Raw genomic sequence first — 23815 nt, 5'->3', positions numbered from 1 at the left:
CTTGGACTGCCTACTTTTTCTTTGCTTACTGCTCACTTCATCATTGTTCAGGTTCCTCTCACTATGAGGGAAGCAACAATCTCTACTGAAGGACAGCTATAACCGTACTCTAAAAACAGTTGGGTTAAAAATAACGCAATTTTGGGGAACAAAATGGACCGATCCACTCCTTGGGGTAATTTGACCCTACTTTCTGGTTTTTGCAGAAAACAACCCAAAGAAATAGGTGCAAGGTGGGTCAAACTGACCCAATTAGCGTGTCGGACCATTTTTGATCCCAAATTGTGTTATTTTCAACCCAACTGTTTTTAGAGTGCACATATCAACTATGTACTAAATTGACATCCTTCTTTATGCATGATGAGTTCTCACTTGGGATGCAGTTACAAGGCAGCAGGAGAAAAAGGAAGTGGGAGGGGTGCGGAGCAGATGCTTTTGACAGTGTGCGGGCAAAGAGGAGGGTCACTATGACTGAGAAAGAAATCAGCTATGCTTCAACACACAAGCGCTTGTGTGCACACATGCAAAACCTTGAGTGAGTAATGGGCTGGCAAAAAGGGCCTGGGGCCAACGCCACTGACACACACACAGACTCAGCACACGCTGTATGGTGAATAATGGAAATGGAAATAACCATCGTCGCTGTCAACTCATCACTGGGCAGGATAAGAGTACACTCTAAAAACAGTTGGGTTAAAAACAACACCATTTTGGATCAAAAAATGGACCGATCCACTAATTGGGTCATTTTGACCCACCTTCTTGCATTGTTTTGTAAAAAAAACGCCTACTTTTTTGGGATTGTTTTGTAACCCATTTTGGGTTGTGTTTGCAGAAAACAACCCAAAAAGTCGTGTCAAATTGACCCAAGTAGTGGATCGGTCCATTTTTGACCCCAAATTGTGTTATTTTTAACCCAACTGTTTTTAGAGTGTAAGTAAACTTAGCAGCTACCACAATTTAAAAAAAAAAAAATAGATTAAAAAAAGTGACACGTGACCCCTGCTCATAATGGCTCAGGTGAAGTTGCAGGGAAAAGAATGTCCTTGCACGCTTAGCCATTTTCTCTCATGCCACCATGGCACACATGACATCCCAGTGTGCTCCCCCCCTAAGCCTGCCTCGAAAATGCACGCAAAGCCTTTCAAAAGCATTACACCACCGACGGAAGACACGTTTATAGCGGCGGACATTTCAGTGAGAAGAAGGTTTGATTCACGAGAGTCGGGAGCGAGCGAGGCAAAACAAACGGGCACTGGCCGAGCGCGGCGCTCACGTTGCTGTGGAGACGTTTCAAGAAGTGGGGCACGAGCAAGTGCACGCTGAAGTAAACAAGCTTTGAAAATAGCCTGCGATAAAACAGGCATGGCACGTTTCCTTTGGAGCATATGCACCTGGACGCTGCAACACATGTGCCGGTGTCTTCAATGTTATGGCCAGTCAGGGTAAAGTGTGTAATGAGCAATACCCATGAAAATTTCACTTTGAGCAACTCTAACTTGCCTTACATGGTCATTTTGTTTTATAAGTGCAAAACAAGGGATTTAATACAAACTCCAAAGTGATTACCATCAAGAAAACCCAATCGTCATCATCTCAGGTCCACACTCTCGCGTGCATGTGTGTGTAGACGTCAGGTCCAACATGTATCGGGCATGTCCAGACTGACAGCAGTCTGTTGGAATTACTTTCACAGTTACGGTGATGCATTTGACCCCGGTGTTTATCACATCCCCGCATACGGGAGAAGACGATGACACCGCTACGGTCGCATACTTAAAAACACACACGCATGTTCAATATTACACATTCCACTCTTCTCTTTTTGACGCGTGGGGGGGGGGGGGGGGGGGGGGGCGATTTGAAAGTGAGGGACTGTGGAAGAGCAGCCCTCCGCAGTAATTGGGTCCCCTGTCACCCAGCAAATTCATGTCAGACTTGGTCACATGGGATATTATTCTAAATGGCATCAGTGTCCTACTTTGCAGGTGTGCGTGTGGCCGCGTGTGTGTGTAAATGTGTGGACAGAGGGCTAAAAAGTATAGGTGGCATGAAAGGGCTCTTGTAAAATAATGTCAAACTGATATGAAACGATATTTACAACTTATGGGGTCTGTTAAGGGACCAAAGACAAATCGCCTATCTGAAATGTAGTGCCGAGCGGTCAGGGCCAGCAAGGCCTTCTCTACTGTCCGAAACATCAGAAGTTTTGACCTACATTTAAAACCTCCATCCATCCGTTTTCTCGCACTAGCTTATCCTCATTTGGGTCACGGATTTCAGCTGGGTAAAACAAACGCACACCTAACAAAACCCAACAAAAACCAAAACAAAAAAAACCAAAACAAACCAAAACAAAACCCCCAAACACCAAAAAAAACAGAACAAACCAAAAACCCAAACATATCACTATAGGTACAATGACAACAATTGTTTAGGGTCACACTAACAAAAAACAAACTAAGGATAAAACTATGCTGCAAACGTGTATGTGAATCGAATCAAGAATGATCTTTTCATTCAGATCTTTGTATAATGAACACAAAAAAATGACCTTTCGAGAGATGCCATGTTTTGTCCCTGACTCAGGATGACTCACTCTTTTTTGAAGTTCTACTAAAATTAATCACATGTATTATAAAGTGAGTAATGACACGGCTGTTAAAGGTTAATTAAATTGATGACTGCAAAAAAAATGTGAATGAACTCCAATGGGTTAAAGTAGGATTAGTGTTAAGATGTACAAAGTATACTGATTAACACTTAATTGTGCACAGTAAAGCATTATGTGTAAATTCATGACGGATGCATCGAGACAGAGAACATTTATATCTGCAGATAAATTAAAGCAGAAGTCACCCAAACATATATTTTTTCAAGAATATGTGCTATGCAAGCCCACTAGTTGAAACAATGCATTCTGATAAATATTGCATTTGTGAAATAAGAAATAATCCACCCGTTTTTAGCCATCTCTGGAGGCGGCCATTTTGTCACTTCTGTTGACCGAAAATGACATCACATATACTCAGCGCTCATTTAATGACCAATCATGGCTCCGCTTCAGAAAACAGGTCAGCCGTCATTGGTCATTATCTGAGCCCTGAGCAAGTTAGATGTCATCTTCAGTCGACAGATGTGACAAAATGGCCGACCCCAAGGATGGCTAAAAACGGGTGGATTAACTCTTATTCCACAAACACAATATTTATCAGAATGCCTTGTTTCAACTAGTGGGCCTATTCTTGAAAAAATTATGTTTGTGTTTCAGTAGTTGCATATGTGGTACCCCTCTGTGAATAAAAGCAAAACCCACAATTATCATTACATGAATCTATTGTTTTGTTGTTATACGTTTGTGAACTTTATATGCAAATGTTGAGCAGCATTCTTCTTCAATATCAGTCCATATGAGTCACCTTTTTCTTAAGCAGCCATTGTTTGTATTATGACTTTCTGAAGAAGTTACATTGAATATAATGCCCCTGTGGTTTTGGCTTGTATTGGGGCTTCACTTGACACCGTGATTGTGTTTTTATTCGGACGGAGGCAGAAACTTGGGAACAATGCTAAAAACCTACTACATGTATTTAACTACTCATTTTTAATGAAAACACTCAAGAGCAATAATGGAATATCTTTATGCTCCTTGAAGCATAATGGAGAACATGCTAAGGCTTTGACTTCACTGGCTTTAGGAGCTAGTTGGTACAATTTGACGAATACGATTGGTAGGTTGTTGCATAATGAAGCAGCATGCTTGCTGACAATAACCGCAGGCACAAGCAATGGGAGTAACTAGAAAGAAGCGAAGTATGAGAAACGCACAAGATGGCCTGTGAAAAACAGCCAAAGAGGTTCACGCGAGAACATGATACTGAGCAGGAGATGATGATTACGCATTTGGTCAGTGTCACTTTAACACTGTAATAATAAAGTGTTTTGTCAGACGTCAGAATCCGCACAAGTGTCGGTCTCCGCTTCTGTGTGTGTGTGTGTTTTTTTTTTCTTCAGCCCGACGCAGGAAACACACTCCAATAGAAGTAACAGAAAATTATGCAACGTGTTGTCAGAGTAGATTTGATCCCCCCAAAAAAAAAAAAAAAAAAGTTTTGGGCCATGAAAAGAACGCGCATGCTTATGAAGTGCTTGACTGCAAAGGTACAATCGAGGACCGAGCACTACCCTCGTACATCACCTCACCTAGGTTGTCTTGAGGGAACTCTGTGGGCATTAAATATCCAAGACCTGCTGCATGGTTCATTAACACTGCCAGGAACAAAATAGGGTTGTAAAGTGAGGATGATATAATGGATAGTTAGTATTCAAAAGCTGGAATTGCTTTTGCCAATTGCTGAAAAAATATAGGCGGGTTTTGAAAATAGTGAAAACATGTCTGAATACATTCTACGGAACGGAAGGTGTAATGCCTTATACTTCACAGTAGGGAAGATAGAAAAACAAATACATTTGCTTTGATGCCTATCGACTATTTTCCCTTTTTTTTTTCCAATGAATATTATAATAATAATAATAATAATAATAATAATAATAATAATAATACACATTGTACTGGCTTTCTTCACAAGATTGAAACACTACTCCATTTCTCCCTTTAATAGTTCAACCCTTATGCACTGGAACCCCAAAGGTCAAACGCAGTCCACAAATGTGTTCAGATGTTGTAATAATCGACATTATGACTAAATAATCAACCCTTAAATGTATGCACAGGAACCCCCGAAAGGACATTTCCAATGGGCAGACAAGTGTAAAAATAATCTACCCAACCCAACAACAATTGACCTCAACCATCATTTTATGTTTATGATTTTTGTTCAAATAATGACATATGTTGTCTCTCAAAGACAAGAGGGGAAGCAGAGGCTTGCAATAGAATGACTTCAAGCCACCCCCCCAAAAAAAGTGTAGTGGTGGTGTAGATAGGAGGCAAGGTTATTGTTTGTACTTGCTCATGCAATTGAGTGCAAAGTGGGAATTCTGTCTGCCAATGACAAATTACTTCTATTTGGGTGGCCTTCGGAATGCATCCGCCACACTGCAAAAGTATATCAAGCTGCGACGGCAACAAGAGAGGAGGGGCTGATGAGAAGCTGCCCCTTGATTCTACCCATTGTTATGATTGCCATGTAGGCAAACAAGCACCAATGAAAAATTCATCCGCACATGAAAACATGACAGGTACGGGTATCATTTCAACTTTTTTAATAACAACATTAAAACGTGTGGTATTCATTTAAGAACTGTGTCATAGATGAAGATTAAATTTTTTTTTTTTTTTAATCAATTGTCCAATTCCAACGGGTTTATAGGATATTTTCTTGCAACTGTATAAACAAGACAAAGGGGATCTTTGTGATATGTCCATCAGCTGCTCTTAACACATGAAAGGTAGCTGCCTAAACCCAAGTTCTGGCGAGGCGTTCAAAGTATTGATTGGATGATTTCTACGAGAAACTGGCGTTCCTGAAATGTGTCCCGGAACAAGAGTTGATGGATGTGTCTGCGGCCGGCGTCTCAGTCAGCGAGAGGCACGGCGGCTTCAGGGAACGCTCCAGCATTCTCAAGGTTATGCGCCTGGTACCAAAACAGATGGACGCCCCTCATCCTAACGGTCTGTAATGTCCACAGCTCAATCATTCCTCCGCGCTCTCTTTTGCCGTCGCAATACAACATTTCGCTTGCTTGCTGAAAGAGGCTGAACGTCAGAGATGGATTGCAATGTACGTTTCCACAAGCCTGTTTTTAATGGATCACACGTCCACCAATGGGAAACATGCAGGGACTGTAATGTCTGGGTTAAAGGCTCAACACGCTACAATATTCAACTTGTATTCTTTCCATGAATTGCATTGTGGGAGGGACATAAATCCCAAGTACAACATTAGGACATACGCATTGGGATACCTAATCATCACCCTACTCAGGGTCACAGCAGACTATTCCCCGGATTGGTACATCATCAAGACATTTGAGCAAAGGACGGAAAGCGGATCATTACTCTTTTTTTAAGAGCTACATAAATTTGGGTGTCATGTGCATAAAAGCGGAAGGAAATTTCATGTTTCCTGATTGAGGAGGCAAGTGGAAGAGAAAAAAAAAGGAAAAACAAAAGGGGACTTAGAACCATGCCCCTCACTGGAGATTTGTGAGTGGAGCATCATCATGAAAGACAATCATGTCGTAAATGTTGACTTAGTGTACAGATATGTATATGTACTTTTGTAGTAGCCCTGATTAGGTCAGTGAGACATGCACACAAGTAATATTTCCTCTTCATCATTATATGACGCAGTGGAGGGCCAGCATTATTAAGCATGAGCAGACAGCTGGGGCACAGCTCGCTGTAACCTCAAGATCTGGACACAGTAATATCTTTATATAGACAGGTGACAAAATGATCAAGAAACAAGAGTACAGATTATTTTTCTGTGTTCTTTCAACAACCAACTATAATTGGTTTTATGTCAAGCTTCTCAACAACAAGGGGCTTTCGTCAGAGAGAATTGATACTCCAGAATTAATGGATATCTACACTTCCTGACCACTTCATAGGTAACACTTGCGCAACTCAATTAGATCCAGTCCAAGAGTTGGATCAAAATTATGGAAAGATACAACTTCTCCATTTTTAAGCCCCTCTGACACTGAGCTATTTCCGGTGCTGGACCAGCGTCCAGTTTGGTTCAACTTGGCTGAAGGCCAGTCTGGAGCTATGTCATTGTCCCCAATATAATGTCCATACGTTACCGTATGCATCTCTATTTGAAGAAACACAAAATGAAAGTTTGTTGGCATCTTGTTGTAAATTGGCTGTGGTCACCACATCCAGCATAGGAGCCTTTCTCTGGACCATCTAACAGTTAGTGCTATTGGGTACATTTGTTGTGACAAAAATCAGCACTAGCACTGCTTCACACTGAGAGGTGTTTTGAATATTTTCTGTACGTTTAACAACACAGGCTCATGATAATAACATTAGTGCTAACAGAGTCAATGTACCAATAAACTCATGTCAGCATCAGTTTTGTTTACCACATCCCTGGCTGGGGAACAATGCTGTGACCTTTGCATCTGATAATTCTGTTACCCAAGTTGAGTAATTGCTCTGGATGTGGAAGGGGAGAGACGTGCCCGCTACTCTTCTTTTCCCTATTGCTCCCATGGGCTTAAGGAGTCATGGAACCTGACAGTTTCTTGCAAAAAATCAGTGATGGATATGCGATGACAGAGAGTGGGGTGAGCATGAATAATTTGGTGAACTAAACAGGATTAATACACTAATTAAAACAAAGTAATTTATAAAAGAGGGAAATCTACACATTGTTCTAAAAGCAATGTGCTCCTCAAAGACGGTTCTACTAGTTCGAAAGCGTTGCCTGTAAGCCCTAAACTCTGTGTCTTGTTCCCATGAGTAACACGTTCACAATCACAAGAATGGGCTGTGAGGGCACACGAGGTATAAAAAAAAACGGAGCAAGGATTGTTCCTGGCTGCTGAGATTTACCCTATAAAAAGTTACATATACACTTTTTCAGCCACCTAGAGCGCTCTCGCCCGCTATGAAGGGAGAGTTTACTGGCAAAAATGGTCATAGGATGGATGAAGTCAGGGAAGCAGACAATTACTGCCTTTTGCTGCCAGCTATTAGGGAGGAGGGGGCTGAGAGAAACAGAGTGAAGCTACACCCTTACACTGCTAATTAGAAACCCTCTCAAAGCAATGTGCTCACTGAATAAAAAAGACAGAAAGCAAACACGCGAGGCAAAATATGCCTCTTACCATCTAAATTTCAATGCAGACACTGAATTTAACTACGAATAAAAAAGGTGGTGTAAATTTGATGTGACGTTTTCGTTGTCATCATGCAATTTTGCTATCCCAGAGAGTGACTGAGGCGCCGCGATACACTTGGGACGGGGAGAGCAAGAGGCCTGAACAAGAGACGAAGCGGTGGAAGAAAGTAGCAGGAAATCTGATTTCATGCTCTAGGATTTGTATCTCATTTTCTCTCAGCACAGAGGGAACAGTGTGCGGTTGTGCGTATGGTTATACTGCCCCCTAGTGGTAACAACTGCTTCAGATTAGGACATTCTAAATGGACCACTTTAATTTTACATTTCCACGTTTACGTCTGTGGAAAAATACATCCCAAAGCCAAGCAGACTTTTGGAATGTTTTAATCCTTTACTTTTGTGGGTTTTGTGATCAAAATTAAAGCCCCCCCCCCAAAAAAAACATTTATACCCAGGTACAATTTAGAGTCCTTCATTGGGCTACTAGGCATATTTTCTAGTTGTTTTTTTTTAAGCAGGAGGAAGCTACATCCACGCAGAAATGCCGGAACTGAGAATCAAACCGCAACCTCTCATCTGTAATGAAGTGCTAACCACCCAACGTGCTGCCATGCAACGATTAAATTAAGCGACTTCATTTCCATCAAGGCCACTGCTAAGATTGCCAGCAGATCTAAATATTTAATTTTGCAATACTATAAAACTAAAGCTCTTAATAACTTTCGCAGGACAATATATTCACCAGTCCAAAATTCTCCCTCTAAAATCATCAGAATATCCTTTTGCATGATTTCCAACTCAATATTTATGAGAGTGTTAAAGACACATTTAAAGGTGGATTTGCAAACTGCCATAATACATTCTACTCGAAATATACCTTTAGGTACACAGTGTGAGTGAGACATTGGACAATCTTGATTTCCAAACACTCCAAAATCAGATGCCTCTAAAATGTCTTTGCCATGTACAATCCACAGAGCAGATCTTTAAGGCACAATCGTGGTTGTGAAAGTAAAGCAGGGCAGTACTCACGGTCATTGCAATGAGTCCCTGAATAAGATGTCATCGAGCAGTCGCAAGTAAAGTTCTCCCACTGTTGGATGCACACACCCATGTTGGCACAGGAGTCCTCCTGGCAGGTGGTGCTCGGGCCTGCAAGCGGAGTGACAAGGAAGTGTCATCAGGCAACTTTAATCGCTACTATTGAAATGTAACAACGAGGGATACATGCAGAAGAGAAGTAAGTGTCATCATAAGATAACTGGGCCACAGTACAACACAACAAATAACCAAACAATCCTAGTGCAAGGGGCGTGCTGCTCGTCACATAAGCTAAGGTAGAGAAGCCACGAGCATATTTGGTAAAAGTTTGAGAAGACCTTTTTAATTGTGAATATGTTCCTGGCGCCCAGCTTATGGTGACACTGTCAACATCTCAGATATTTGATTGTTTCTGTGCAAGTGGACGTGCATGCAATTGTCTTCATTCCAACAAGAAGTGTTTCAAAAAAGTTTTATCCAAGTAAAACTTCAAACGCTGCATTCTCTTGGTGATCAAGCAAGACAAAACAGCAAGAAAACATTCACTATATAAAATATATATATTTATAGAATGACACAATATGTTTCAAGCCAACATATTCTCACAAGGATTTAGTGGGAAATTGTTAAAAACATGCTGTATATGCTATACTGTGCTTGAGCCATGTTAATAGAAAACTTAACATTTTGATGTCAATAATAATCATACTAATATACCATAATATCACTTTTCTGCTATTTCAAAATGTTCTGCATTTTCTACTAAATTCTGGCGAGAACAGGCTTTCTTCTCAATTAGCTTTTCTCAAAGACTTTTACTTTGAGAATACACAATGAACAATTACACAAAAGACGTTGATTTAATGAGGCACAAGAAAGAGAAACATAAAATGAACACAGTGCATACCTTAGTATGCACCTTAGCCAGAAAAGGTATTCAAAGTGAAACTGTGTGTGTGTTTAGTATCCTCCAACAACCAACCAAACAAACGGTAGCTCTGACTTTTGGATACATACAGTATACAGACTGGGAATGCCGAGAGCCATGAGTCTACAGCTTCAATAAGAATATAACAAAGCCCTCTAATCAGAATAAAAACAGACACTGGATGAGAACCCAGTAAAAAGTAAGAAAAACAGTAAAGACAGCGAATTAAACAAAATAATCCAAGTAATGGAAGACAAATGCAAGTAAACATTATTGAAGAAAGTAGAAAACATCAAGTTTGCCATCTGAAAGTGCAATACATTGGAATGTATTGGAGTGTTTTTATAGGTTTTTTGACCATGAAGCAGTAGGCTGCTTGCTCTCTGAAATACATATCTCGCTGTCAAGAGTCTTTGACGACACTGACGAGGAGGCCTGATCCATCAGCATTGCGCACAAATGTCAAAGTCAGGAGATTCACTGCATCTGTGTCAGCCTATAATTTCATTTCATCAGTGACATTGTTATGAGACACACGGTAAGGTAAATCTAGATTAATCTTACGGTGACATGTACTATGAACTGCTTTTAATTTATTGACACAGTGTGTCATTACTTGTTCTCTCACAGCCCATTTTTTTTTGTTTTTGTTTTTTTGTTTCCAGAGAGCAAGTAACGTCTGCAAACACTGCGGGGCAAGATTGCCATGGTGACACCCATGATGCATTGCACACTGCAGACTTTCAGGCAAGCAGGCCTCCAAGAAGCGGAGTTTAGCCTATACCTTGAAGGTCGGCTTTGGTGAAACCAACTTTGTAAGAGCAGGAAAAATATTGGTGTTGTTTAAAAAAAAAAAAAAGAAAGAACAGAGCGAGGGTAAGATGTTAGTAGAGGACCAGCATTGCCAAGTGTACTCACAGCTTAAAGAAAGCATTAAAGTGGAAGTCAACCCAAACATATTTTTTTAAGAATATGTTCCCAGCAGGCCCACGAGTTGGAACACGGCATTCTGATTAATTTTGCGTTTGTGGAATATAAGTTAAGCAGCAAAATGCGCTCGTTTTTAGCCATCTCTGGGGGCGGCCATTTTGTCTTCTGTCGACTGAAAATGACATCACAACTGCTCACAACGACCAATCACGGCTGACCTGTTTTCTGAGTCTGAGCCGTGATTGGTCGTTGTGAGCAATTGTGATGTCATTTTCAGTCGACAGAAGACAAAATGGCCGCCCCCAGAGATGGAGATGGTTAAAAACAAGTGGATTAACACTTATTCCACAAACGCAATATTTATCAGAATGCCGTGTTTCAACTAGTGGGCTTGCATAGAACTTATTCTTGAAAACAAAAATGTTTGCGTTGACTTCCCCGTTAAAGGACAAATGCAATAAAATGCAATCAATATTCAGCCCTGTGTTTTATCTATTTTATTTTTTTATTAATTAAAGGCTGTACGTTGTTAGTATGTCAGCCTGTAGAGGTACTAAACTGGAATGAAAAAATATGCATTTGGATGTTTCAAAGGATTAATCACCTGGAAGTATAACATTACTGGCTACAACATAAAAATAACAACGAATAAGTCCTACATATTGTCAATGGATGACTGAGTTACTGTGCTAATATCCGCTTTCATTTGTGGTAACATTCCTTATTTAGTAAATAAGCACTTTTAGCAAAACAAGCAAAAATGGGAAAAATATACAAGTAGAAATTTCCAACAATGAATCGAAGTAGAGGAGGTAAAATAAGCAGCATTAAAAGACAGCTTACGGAAAACACTTCAAACTAGGCAGATCATTTTTGTAACAAGCTACAGTCAAATTGTACCTTCACAGCCCCGTTCAATTTGCCCACTGCGGAAAAGGGCATCGCTGATGAGGTCCGGCAGGCGGCCGTTGAGGTCAACTGAGGCCAAACAGCCCTGGAAGCCTTCACGAGAAACCACCAGCTTAGGGAGGTTCTGATACATGTTGGGTCCTAGACCTCCGACGAACAGATCACCTAAAGCGAGACAAAGAGGAAGAAGGTAAATGAGCATCATTAATTGTCAGCACAAACTCACTTAACAAGTCACTGGGGCTTTGCAGAGATGGAGAGAGATTGTTTCGTATCGTTTTTCACAATCACGTGACAATTATGCTCAATAATAATAACATAAAATGACATTATACTGCATTTATATGAGCTTTGTTTTATTCCTTGACTTAAATAGTCCCCCAGGTGAAGTGAATTATAAATGTCTTTGTCGCTGTGGTAATTAAAAAATAAATAAAATTAAATTTAAAAAAACAAAAAAGAGTTAAAAGTGTGTGTGTGTTGGTAAGAGGCTATATGTTGCAGACTATAAAGAGACACGTTTGTGTTTTGTCACTTTTATTAAATAAACAGTAACATCAGCACTGATAAACATGAGATGGGTTCAGGCAGGTCCAATCATTATTTAACAGTAAATTAGAAATAACCACAAAGAAGAATAGCTCAAATGTAAATAAATATGTTCTTAAAGTGGCAGGTGGACTGCGGCCATTTTGTCCCTTTTGTCGACTGAAAACGAAATCACAACTGCTCCCCTGTTTTCTGAAGCTGAGCTGTGATTGGTCGTTACCTGAGCCCCGAGTAGTTGTGATGTCATTTTCAGTCGACAGAAGTGACAAAATGGCCACCCCCTGAGATGGCTAAAAACGGGTGGATTTTGCTGCTCAACTCATACTCCACAAACGCAATATTAATCTGAAGGCCGTGTTTCAACTAGTGGGCCTGCTGGGAACATATTCTTGAAAAAAATGTGTTTGTGTTTATTTCCCCCCTTTAAATAATATTCTCTGATTTTACAACTTTTTGTCAAAGCAGGTCACGATTACCTTTTAAATCAAGGTTCTTTGCTCCGTTGACATTCTGGGTTACAGACTTGGAGTCCACTTTGAGTGTGTGCGTGTTGGAAGCGTCCCGTGTGATCACCACATTGTGCCACTGGTTATCATTCAGCGGGTTGTCACTGTTCCCTTTTAAGAGACTTGGGCCATTCCCAAGGTCAAACACGTAGTGGATGAACCTGTGATACAAGCGGTGTGGGATTAATGATCCCTTCCCAACTCAAATAAACGCCAATGGTAAAACACAAGCATTCTGCATTGAGAACCTTCAGGAGCCCAAATAATCAACTAGGTCAATGTAATAATCCTCCATGGACACTGTTACGCTTACCCTTTGACCAGTTCGACAGCAATAAAGTCACTCCCGTCGCCGCTGTTAAAGAGGATGAAGCCATCGGGGGAGGTGGTTTTGAATTGAAAGAAGAGGTGCATTGTGGTGTAAGCCTGCAGAGTGGCCAAGCCCAGGTAGCTGCCCTTGGTCTTGAAAGTCACCGGGTCGGCAACGATGAAGCGCATGCCGAAACGGGCGTTGAGCTCGCAGAAGTCGATGTCCCCATTCTTGCACATGTCGATGTACTGCATGCCGTTGAACTTGAGGCTCTAAAGGGGTTGCGAAGCGTGAATTATACTATAGCACTCGTCATAATTGAATCTGCGCTACACGCACACACAAAAAAAAACAACAACAAAAAACGGAGCGGCATTGTTATACCTGGAGGTGTCCTATAAATGAAGAAGGCGCGGAGGACACAAAGCGCCTCTCGGTAAGGATGCCTGTCTCCACATTGTTGAACTCTAGACGGGTGTGATCACCTGCCATCTGGCCTAAAATTTCAGAAAATTAAGAGCAAAAGTCCAAAAGTACCATCTACTAAGGACCGCGTGTCATAAGAGCAGAAACACTACTCAAAGAATTGGAATAAACAATCATGAACGTCATGTATATTGCAAACAGGAAATACCTTCAGCCATGTCGTCATCCACAATGAGTTTGATGTTTTTACCGCGGCGGACAACTCGCACCGAGTGCCACTCGTTGTCGTTGAGCTTTTGTCCAGCATAAAGGGCCTCAGGACCCTTGCCTGAAGAGGACCGTTAGTTAGTCAGTTGGTTAGACAGGGGTGCAACAAATAAAAATAAATTCTCTTAACATGAATAAAATATTGTTTTTTTTTTTCTTTGCAGAGGGAGTTTGGAAAATGTTTTACTTTTCAGGGGAGGGAAAAAAAATAAAGTAATCTTAATATCAAGCGTAGGCCCGTTTGCTGTTACTCACACAAAAACTGCTTAGAGAAAATTAAAATCTTTATCCCTATCTTATATCCAGTTAGCTGACTGTCACTGATCTAGTTTAATTGCATCTCTCCATTCCCAAATGTTCACCCTTGTTTCACTCAAATTACAAACGAAAGATTATCATAACATGAATATTTAATAAGGAAACCAGTCAGGGAGCCAAAGGGACGTTTGAATCACTGAACGTTAGAGGGAGCGCTTGTACAAGTGTTCGTCGATGCTTGGAATTAAATAGCTCACACGCAGCTATTCATTCCGTTAATTTAAATCTCCACACTAGAATTATAGTCGGATTGGACTAAACCTGAGACATACACGCATAGGCAAGACTGCTGGAACCCTTCCGTTAAATAAAGTTTTTATCCTCAACAGTCACTGAAATAAACTGAAATTGACAAAAGTATTGATTAATTAATGACAATCAGACGTTACTTTTCAATTGCTGTTCCATGGTTAACCTGCCCACACCCAAAACATTTTTGACAACCTTTTGTTGGGATTTCTGCCCACTCCTTGTGAGTAAACTGCTTTCTTAAGTCTGAAGGGTGAGTTATCTGCACCGCTTGTTCCACAGATGTTCAACGGATTTAGCTCAAGGCTCGTCAGAATAGTTCACTGTTTTGGTCGTACCTGTTTTCGGGTATTTTGGGGTCATTAGCTTGTTGGTGAACCCGTGAGCAGGTGAGACCACGCTTTCTGACATTTTATTCCAAACTGCCTTCCTAGTCTTACGATTTAATTGTAGACGGCACCGATTCAAGATACCGCATGCGTGTGCTGGATGCAGAAAAGCATACCCTGAGCATACAGTGAGTATAAAGCCGAAACACCCGTGTTCAAATGCCTTCTTTTTTTTTTCTTTTCAATAGAAATGGCAGCAAGAGAAATAATTTCAAAACATTTTGCAGAATTAGAGCGACCGTCTGTAAAACCGGTGCAATTTGCATTTAGGCAATTTCAGTCTCGTCAGCTTCCCGTCATTTCTTAGATAATTACGGGTAATCCTATTTTGAATGTAAAAGGGAGCAACGATGTTGCCTACATGTTTAAATATATGGATATACACAAAAAAGTCTCGACTCCTCCTCCTCAAGTCCTTCTCAAAAAAGATTGAACACATAAGGAGAGTTCTTGTCTTGAGTAACAGCATGCTATTCACAGCAACTGTATATTAAATACAGTGTGTTGAGAAAGAGGAAGTGTAATTAGTACAATATGATTGTAAAAATAAATATAGAGTTATTATACCAAGCATACGGGGAACTATTAAAAAGTAGTCTCCTGAATTAATTCCTGAAATGGGCCATTTAAAATATATGGAGAACATTAAGTCAGATTTGCATAACTTTGATCTCTGGCTATTACTTCTCCCCCTCTTATCTGTGAAATCCTCTTATCAGTACCCCCGCATGCACACATCTTAGCCCTTTTGCAACTGGCACACAGCCTCTTCTAATCAAACATTTATCGAAGGAAGGCTCCAGAAGAAGAATGTTGACTTACTGGTGTTACAGTTTATCCTGACACAGTCTAGATGGGGAGGGGAGAATAAGTGACAGATGAATTTACATCCTTCAAAGTTACAGCTGCAGACATCCAAGTGCAAGAGAAAAGCCACCTTCTGGGGACGGTCACATGATGCCAGCGGCCATTTAAATTTGTCGAAGCAATACTGTACTACTTTTGTAGTATGCAAATATATATATAATGGAATACAATAATAGTCTCCAATTCTGTTCTGCACTTGTAATAATAATACTGGGAATGTTGCTGAGTTTTTTGTGCCGTATACAATTTAATTTAGGCAACATCAAAATATCCAGCAGCAATATGTCATGGTCAAAATGTAATCAGAAAAAATCCGTTTGGAATTAAAAGACCACATCAATTTCACAACCCAGCAACAGAGGCAAAACATTGTCGTGATGATCGACTATGTAATATGAAGAAAAAATAGCATACAGCACGGATTGACTGATGTAATGTTATGACATATCAAGAGTATTGCACCTCAAGATGGAGAATGCAGGTTGAAATTCATGTGACCAGGCAGGTCATGTGCCGTCAACCGCAACAGAAAAGTGGGAGCAAACGCCCTCGAGCCACGCAGCACCGACACCTTACAGAAGGCCTGTTGACGCCAATTCAGAGTGCACTGTGTAGGGGTCAAACAAAATGGCCGCTGTAAAGGGACGTTTGCATTTTGATTCTAATTTGAGTGCTTGGATGAAGACCACATGGCCCTTTAGGAATATTCAAAAAGTGGCTAGTGGAGGTTATTAGCAGCTACGTGTCACATGATCATCGTCTACAATCTCTACGATCTGTAGCTCATCGATATTATTTGTCATTATTTGCCTCGTCTGTAGGTGCGCTGGGTGCTGTGGCATCGAGCTGTTTGTCAGGCGGGCCGCAGGCTCGGGGCCTTTGAAGGGGTGAGTGCCATCTTTGAGCAAGGCATGGGAGATGCTAACTAAACCAAGTGAGTCACTCATGGATGAATCTGCTAGGATGAGGATTCAAAAAAAAGAAAAAAAAAAAAAGTAATAGACCCACACATCAAGAATGCAGACCAATGCGGCAGCACTAAATGTTTCCTGCGATAGATCATCTAAAATGTTGCAAAGAAATATGAGAGCATTCTCTAAGATTTCAAATCAAAATCGAGATGAAATAAGAAGAAAATGACTGATTTTGGGACCATGATCAGCAGCAGACGAAAGAGTTAAGTGTTAGATTGGTGAAGAGAACAATCTCCAAAGACAAGGCCAGAAAAAAAGACAGCCCAGGCAAGTCAGAAAAAAACATGCAACTACAAAAACTGGTTTAGTGCGTGTTAGGTCTGATTTTACGTCTGCACCAAAAAAAAAAAAAAAAAAAAAAGGCAAGACGGAAGAAAGTGCATGAACAAAAAAGGCTTTCCTCTGAAGCCAGCGGAGGTCAGCCTCCAGGGGTGGGGGATGGGGCTGTATACGATACCTAAGTTGACCGTCAGTTTGACCCTTCCGCTGTCCAACTCCAGTCGCAGCGTGTCTGCTGACTCGCGGGATGTGGCTGCCATGAGCAGACCGAACGCCCTTTGGGACATGAAGCGAAGTGAGACATCCTCCGCCTCTGTGTGCACCACGTTTGGGATCACCACCTTCATATACATGCTGCCGTCGTAGGACAGGATGGATGCTTCTGGAAAACCAAAACACAAAAAGGCTTTGAGAAATGCAAAATTCGAATCTGAAACAAATTGTACACTTTCACGGACACATGTTATCAAATGAGAACAGCATAGTATGATATATAAATCTTTGAACATCTCAGAAATTTGTGAAAAAAAAAAAAACACATCAAAGATGTACCCCTTGCTTTTTATTCAGATTTTTGTACACCTATCCGAAAATGATGAGGTCTTCAATTGTTATAACTCATTCACTGCCATTGACGAATTTACTTGTCTTTTCACAGTCCAGCCATTCAATCCCAGCAATTTATTTATATGTGTTTTTTCAAATTTTTCCAAACGTTAGGGTAAAAGAGGGTATGAAAATGTCTGAGTTAAAGACACTATTTTATTTATTTTATTTATATCTGGGCTTGCTAGACGCATTTTGGCACAATTGAAAATGTGCATTGTGCGCCGTTGTGGGCGTGAACACAGTAACTTGATTCACCACCAATAAAATCGGCTCCTCTCATTCCTTTAAAATTGTCACGCAAGTGGTGCACATCCCCGACATGGCGGAAGGAGAACATGATTTGTGGGGATAGGCAAGAATGCATGTTATCATCATGTTTGCTTTATTTGTTTGTGTGACAGCTTTGTTGATGGTGCACACCTCTGATTAAATAAAGCAGGTTAGCTATGAAAGCACAAAGACACTCGATAAAGGGGAAAAACAAAATGATCAAATTGTAAAGTTGGAGCATCCATTCATGCATTCGCCCTATCTTTTATCATTAGGAGACACAGATACATGTCCCACATGCACGGTGGCAGCAGTATTCATCATCCGGCACATGGCAGGCCAATGTCTGGCAGCTTGAGGCTGTGATGCGCTCACGTGCTGTTCAGTGTGCAGAAAATTAAATCATCATGCCACTTCCTCCCCTTCCTCCTGAGCAATACCCCTCCGCAGCGGGCTGTTTGTGTCTTTGCTCTAATTGCGCAATATTTCGGCGGGATTTTGTCAACGGCAAATAGAAGTAATTAGAACTGACTCCTACATCGTGAGCACGATCTCTAAGATGCTGAAACACACGATGAAAGTTCTAAGGCACTTGGATGGACTGCTCTGGTCAAAAGGGAGGACTAAACATGGAGTAGGGATCATTCAAACCACAGACAGCTGGAGCAACATGCATACAAAATATCTGCGTAGTAAATACCTGTAGACAGGAGACAAAAGTCTCATTGAGAGTTACAGAAATCATTCCATTGCAGTTATTGCCTGAAAATTCTGGCCAATAAAATATTAAGTTTGGGATACCAGCATTTTTGTACAGGCAAATTTAATGAGTTTTCTTTTTTTTTTTTTCATACTAATTGTTTTACCAGAAAAAGAAAGCAATGGCCTATTCCGTGTTATTGTCATAACATGGAAAAACCTGGTAAGACTATTGAATGGGGAGCACACTACAAATACAAGTAATCATACTTGTTTTTGAGCATGTCCGTGTTTTATAACACCATACGGTACCACTGTTTTTGTTTTGTGTTGTGTGTATTTTTTTTACAAGTTTTGCCTTGAGCTGGTGGGTGCCTTGATTGGGTACAAAAGGAGCTTCGCTGTATTTCTCAATCATTCACAAGCAAACATATGGTGAAGACCATCCCAACTGTGTGAGAAAATAGTCAGTTTGAGGACAATGTTCGTTAACGTACAATTGCAAGGAATTTAGGGATTTCATCACCTATGGTCCATAACATCATCAAAAGGTTCAGAGAACCTGGAGAAATCACTGCATGTAAGCGGCAAGGCCAAAAACTAACATTAAATGCCAGTGACCTTCGACCCCTCAGGCGGCACTGCATCAAAAACAGACATCAGTGTTTAAAGGATATCACCAAATGGGCTCAGGAACACTTTAGAAAATCAATGTCAGTAAATAGAGTTTGGCGCTACCTCAGTAAGTGCAACTTAAAACTCTACTATGCAAAGCAAAAGCCATTTATCCACAACACCCAGAAATGCCGCCGGCTTCGCCGGGCCCGAGCTCATCTAAGATGGACTGATGTAAAGTGGAAAAGTGTTCTGTGGTCTGACGAGTCCACATTTCAAAGCGCTTTTGGTAATTGTTGACGTCGTGTCCCCCGGGCCAATGAGGAAAAGAACCATCTGGACTCTTATGGACACAAAGTTTGTCGTTTTTAGCCATCTCAGGGGGCGGCCATTTAGTCAGTTCCGGTGACTGAAAATGACATCATAGTTGCTCAGGGTTCAGGTAAGGACCAATCACAGCTCACCTGTTTTCTGAAGCTGACTCATGATTTGTCATTACCTGAGCCCTGAGCGACTGTGATGTCATTTTCGGTCGACTGCAAGTGACAAAATGGCTGCCCCCTGGGATGGACAAAAAACTGTGAATTCTTCTGAATGTCATGTTTAGACGAGTGGGCCTAACACAATATCCCAATTTCATTGGAATGGGGGTTGTACTGGGGTTACCTCCGACTCATAAACATTTTTAAATGATGGAAAAATAGCAGCAAGTGTTGTACATTTGCAGAGTAAATGAAATAATGAACTTGCTTCTAGAAAACAGTGTCGTTAGAATTTAATATGACGTTTCACTTTTTCTTAAATATTCATGAGACAATTTGCGCACACATCCATTCAGAATATTATTTTGCTCAGCACAATACAACACTTAAGGGAGAGGCCCCATACATTGTATGCTAACCATTATGGGCAATACTCTAAATTCCCCGTGATGCAATTTAAAACTTAGCTTGAACCTCAGTGCCTGTGCTTATTTATACACTTTGTCCAACAGAATTTGCCTCAAAAACACCTTTGCAACTAAGTTTGAACCAAAACTTGCATTTGAGATTGAGGAGATTGTCTTTGCTATTTAAAATCAACTGTGTCCCTTTCAGGCACATACGGGGGTGCGTGTGCAGGTAAAGCTGTGTAGTGGCCTGTGCATGGAGCCCACATGAAGACATATGTCATGTGAATGTTATTCACGATAATAGAAATATAATAGTACATAATACAGTAACAGTAATGACACGGCACATAATTCTTACACACAATAGTTAATAAACTGCCCAAAGGGTCGTTGCGCTGCAGACACATTGGAGTACATTCTGAATAAAACATCAGTCTGTAATGTGCTTATTATGCTGTTATTTGCGTCGTTTATACCCTCTTTAATGCAAATAAGAAGCCTATGCGGGATGCAGAAGGTTTCTGCCTTCCATGCAACCAAAGTGTTGGCATCAAGATATTAATACTATGAAATAAATGCACGCAGTCTTTCTCAAGAGAGCAGCAATAGAAATGTCATTTTAAATGTCAATTAAGATGGTGTGTGTTACCTCACATGTCACACAATTAGCGGTCCAGCTGATACAACTCTTCACAAACATTCAGTTATTCCCACATGCTTTGGCAGTTCCAGGGCTTTTGTCATTATATCCTGACAGAGTGGCAAATATGTCGATTCAATGTTTATTTTCATTACATCCCTGTCAAATGTTCGCCCGCACACAATCGTGCAGCGGTGTAGGCACAAATGTAGGTTTTTTTTACCTGAATTGAGGAAATACCTAGACTAGTGTGTGTGTATATATACATATACATATTAGAGATAGATATGTTTTTTTTCAAGACCGATACCAATTAGTTGTAGTCAAGGAGGCCGATAACCGATATTTGGAGCAGATATTCATTTTAAATTAAAAGTGAAAAATTGATGTCAAACTCAAAATTGAAACACTTTGTTGAAACATCTTTAAGCATATGTTTTTTAAACAATTTTTCAGATTTGCATAAGAATTTTTTTGACAATATACATCTTTGTTGTAAAATTCTAACACAGTTCAGGGAACTCCCAGAGTCATCAGCATGTCTTAAAACGTAATAGCTCCCTATAGTTTTCAACAGTAAATAAAGTTCTGCAAAAATTTTCAAAATTACAGAAATGTTAAAATTTCACTTATCTTTGTATTGATTTCAAACAAAAACAAAAGATGCAGAATGTTCCCAAGGTCAGAATCTCTTATAAAGTTAACTGAAAATTATAATGAATAGTTACTTGAAATTAGATTTTTTTTTTATCGGCCATCAGATTAAAAAAAAAAAGCAGGTGCCAATAACGGTATTGGCCATTTTTTTTTAATTTGATATAATATATATATATACAATATATATATATATATACAATATATATACAATATATATATATATACATACACACACACACACACACACACACACACACACACACACTATACATACATCCATACAGTACATACACACATTTATATATAGCACAGTGGCAAATTCCAAATTGCAGTGCTATAACATTTTCTCCACTTTCCTGAATGAGTTTGCTGTTCAAGTATGCCTGACAGTGTGGGAGCCTATTTCTGTATGCACCAAAAAGCACACAATGACCTCAAAACATCTCGAGGGTTCTACATGGCTGTTGGTCGGACTGCTGACAAAATGATTACATCAGTTGGACACTCAAAGAAACTCTACTGGGTGTTTCATTGTCAAACTGCGCATTTCTTTAGGGAATCGTGTGTGTCGGTTTTACTTTTTTATTTTAATTTTTTTGAATTGCGAATAATAAGCATACTCTGATCCCAATTTACAGACCTCCAAATAATAACAATAGAACAACTGTATGCATTCATATCTTCCATTAAAAAGAAGAAAAACTCATTATTATCAAACTGCATTTAGATTACATTGCAAGCCAAAAGAATTCAGTAAAAGGTCAACAATGAGCTGGATTAAAAACATTCTTCCTGTGCTTCAAATACGCAGGAGATACATTCACAAGAATATGAACATTCACAAGCTGTGGTGGCGTGGCGTCAGTATGAAACAGTAAGCGGTTTTGTACAGCAGACGTATTGAATAGGCTTTACACGGGGATGAGCTAAATCCGCAGAGCTTTATCAACATGTGACAGATATAATCATCATTGAAAACAAGCCACGGAAGCACAATCTAAATATTTGTTTCTTTGGTAAATAAATATGTATATTTGCTGTATTTTAAGCCACGGCATAGAAGCTCACTGACTCACGCCCACATTGACATTGGCTTAACCTCAAAACCGCTGAAAGTCATTCAGCGGCATTCCATAATGATTCCATATGCCTCCATAAAATGGATTATTCAAAGCCAAGCAGCCGTGTTTGACCTGAAAGGTGTTGACTGTCTGATTAATGGCAGTTTGCAATGATTCATGTTGTTAAAACCCCATCTTGGTGTACACACACATACAGAGGTCACAGACAAAACTTAGCACATAAGTAAATCACCAGTAGGAGTAATAATTTCTGAGAAAACGCTGCTACCTTCTTGTGGATAAATTGTTGCTTTTGTCACTCCAAACCCTCAATGATTGGCATTGCAGTTCGGGCAATCCTTCCACTCGCCTACTTATGGGGGGTTGAGGAGCTCCTTTGGATTGAGATTGAGTTATTGTGCATTGATGACGCCACTTTTGAATTCAGGGTGTTCAGCGGCGAAAAAGGTGGAGGCACGGAAGGGTGTCGAGGTCAAGAATGTTGTACCACAGCACCATGTGCCACTTTTTTGTCTGCCGCTTGTAGGTGGAGGTGCCAACCATCTGGCCCGTAGCGTCTCTAATAACCCTAATAAGGACAAGCGTCTAGAAAATGGGTAGAAGGAGGCATGTGTCCATTTATAGCACGTGGGAACAACTAAAACAATATTCTATATGGCCACACTTATGATATACTGAACTATCTTTAAAGCTCTTTATGATTACATCATTCAGTGATGGTGGGCCGAAAATCAGTCAACATCAGGGAGCCACGAGACAACATACACACAATTAGGGAACCAAGCCCACCGTTAGGGGGCAGCAGAGTATAAGACAGCTGCTCTGAATCACAGGTGAACAATACGTTTGATGAGAAACGTGAAAACAGATAAAACAGTGTGTTTGAAAACGATACTAAGACCAGGCAAATCACTATGATAGCTGGTAATTAAAAACAAATACTGGAGGTTATTGATAGTAAGAGGAAAAAGTCCGGTCTAACTATTATTAACTTTAAATCAGTGCTTTTCTCCTTCACGAGTTGCCCAAAAAGTGGCAACAGTGATGTCACATCCAAGTATCAACCTTTTCTTCCTTGAATTTGTTAGAATCCTTGGGGAGAATCATCCTCATGCCACTGAGACTTGTGGAGAGTTGTCAATTTTTCAGATGGCAGAAAAGAGACTCTGCTGTCCCCTGTACGCACAACACTCAGCGGGAGCGTGAGAGTGAGAGAACCACACAGTAGGAAGAGCGAGAGTATAAAAGCGCGGGTGCACTGGTGGGAAAGAATGAAGACAAGACACACAAAGCACGGGAAGACTGAGATGGCACAATCCCGTCCTTCATTCCATATTCTAATTACAAATGGGGATTAGGGAGCAACACGCATAATGTGCCAAGTGGCGTAAAAAACGGCAATGCACAGATCTTTAAATGCAGTTGAGTGCGTTTTTCTCCCGGGTAAACATTTTCAAACAAATCTCGCCCCAAGTGCAACCTTTCAAGTGATGGTTGGTTCTTCCTCATCTGCCTCTACATCTATCCACACAGACATTGGTCTGACTTCTGCTTTTTGCTTTCACGCGCTCAATAAATGTTGGTAGTCGAGT

General features: G+C 40.4%; 1 protein-coding gene across 11 annotated transcripts in view; it reads right to left on the bottom strand.

The window, feature by feature from the left end:
- The window catches only part of nrxn3b (neurexin 3b), a 221780-nt gene that overhangs the window by 111902 nt on the left and 86063 nt on the right, over positions 1–23815 (bottom strand). For 6 of the 11 annotated variants that reach the window (XR_015084051.1, XM_086019782.1, XM_086019781.1 and 3 more), the window contains 9 exons: positions 16938–17141; positions 15462–15488; positions 13625–13744; positions 13375–13487; positions 12994–13262; positions 12651–12841; positions 11617–11790; positions 10571–10597; positions 8850–8969 (listed from right to left, as the gene is read on the bottom strand). Coding sequence is in view for 9 of the 11 variants with exons in the window: in XM_086019782.1 (XP_085875908.1) it covers positions 8850–8969; positions 10571–10597; positions 11617–11790; positions 12651–12841; positions 12994–13262; positions 13375–13487; positions 13625–13744; positions 15462–15488; positions 16938–17141 (1245 nt within the window). In the remaining 2 variants the exon portion in view is untranslated. The remainder of the gene's footprint in view (positions 1–8849; positions 8970–10570; positions 10598–11616; positions 11791–12650; positions 12842–12993; positions 13263–13374; positions 13488–13624; positions 13745–15461; positions 15489–16937; positions 17142–23815) is intronic. The other 5 variants (XM_086019776.1, XM_086019780.1, XR_015084052.1 and 2 more) reach the window with 3 other exon arrangements.

This window comes from Filicampus tigris, chromosome 20 (assembly GCF_054856515.1).
Source record: "Filicampus tigris isolate MCC_2025a chromosome 20, RoL_Ftig_1.0, whole genome shotgun sequence".
NCBI lineage: Eukaryota > Metazoa > Chordata > Actinopteri > Syngnathiformes > Syngnathidae > Filicampus > Filicampus tigris.
This window is presented reverse-complemented; position numbering and strand designations above follow the sequence as displayed.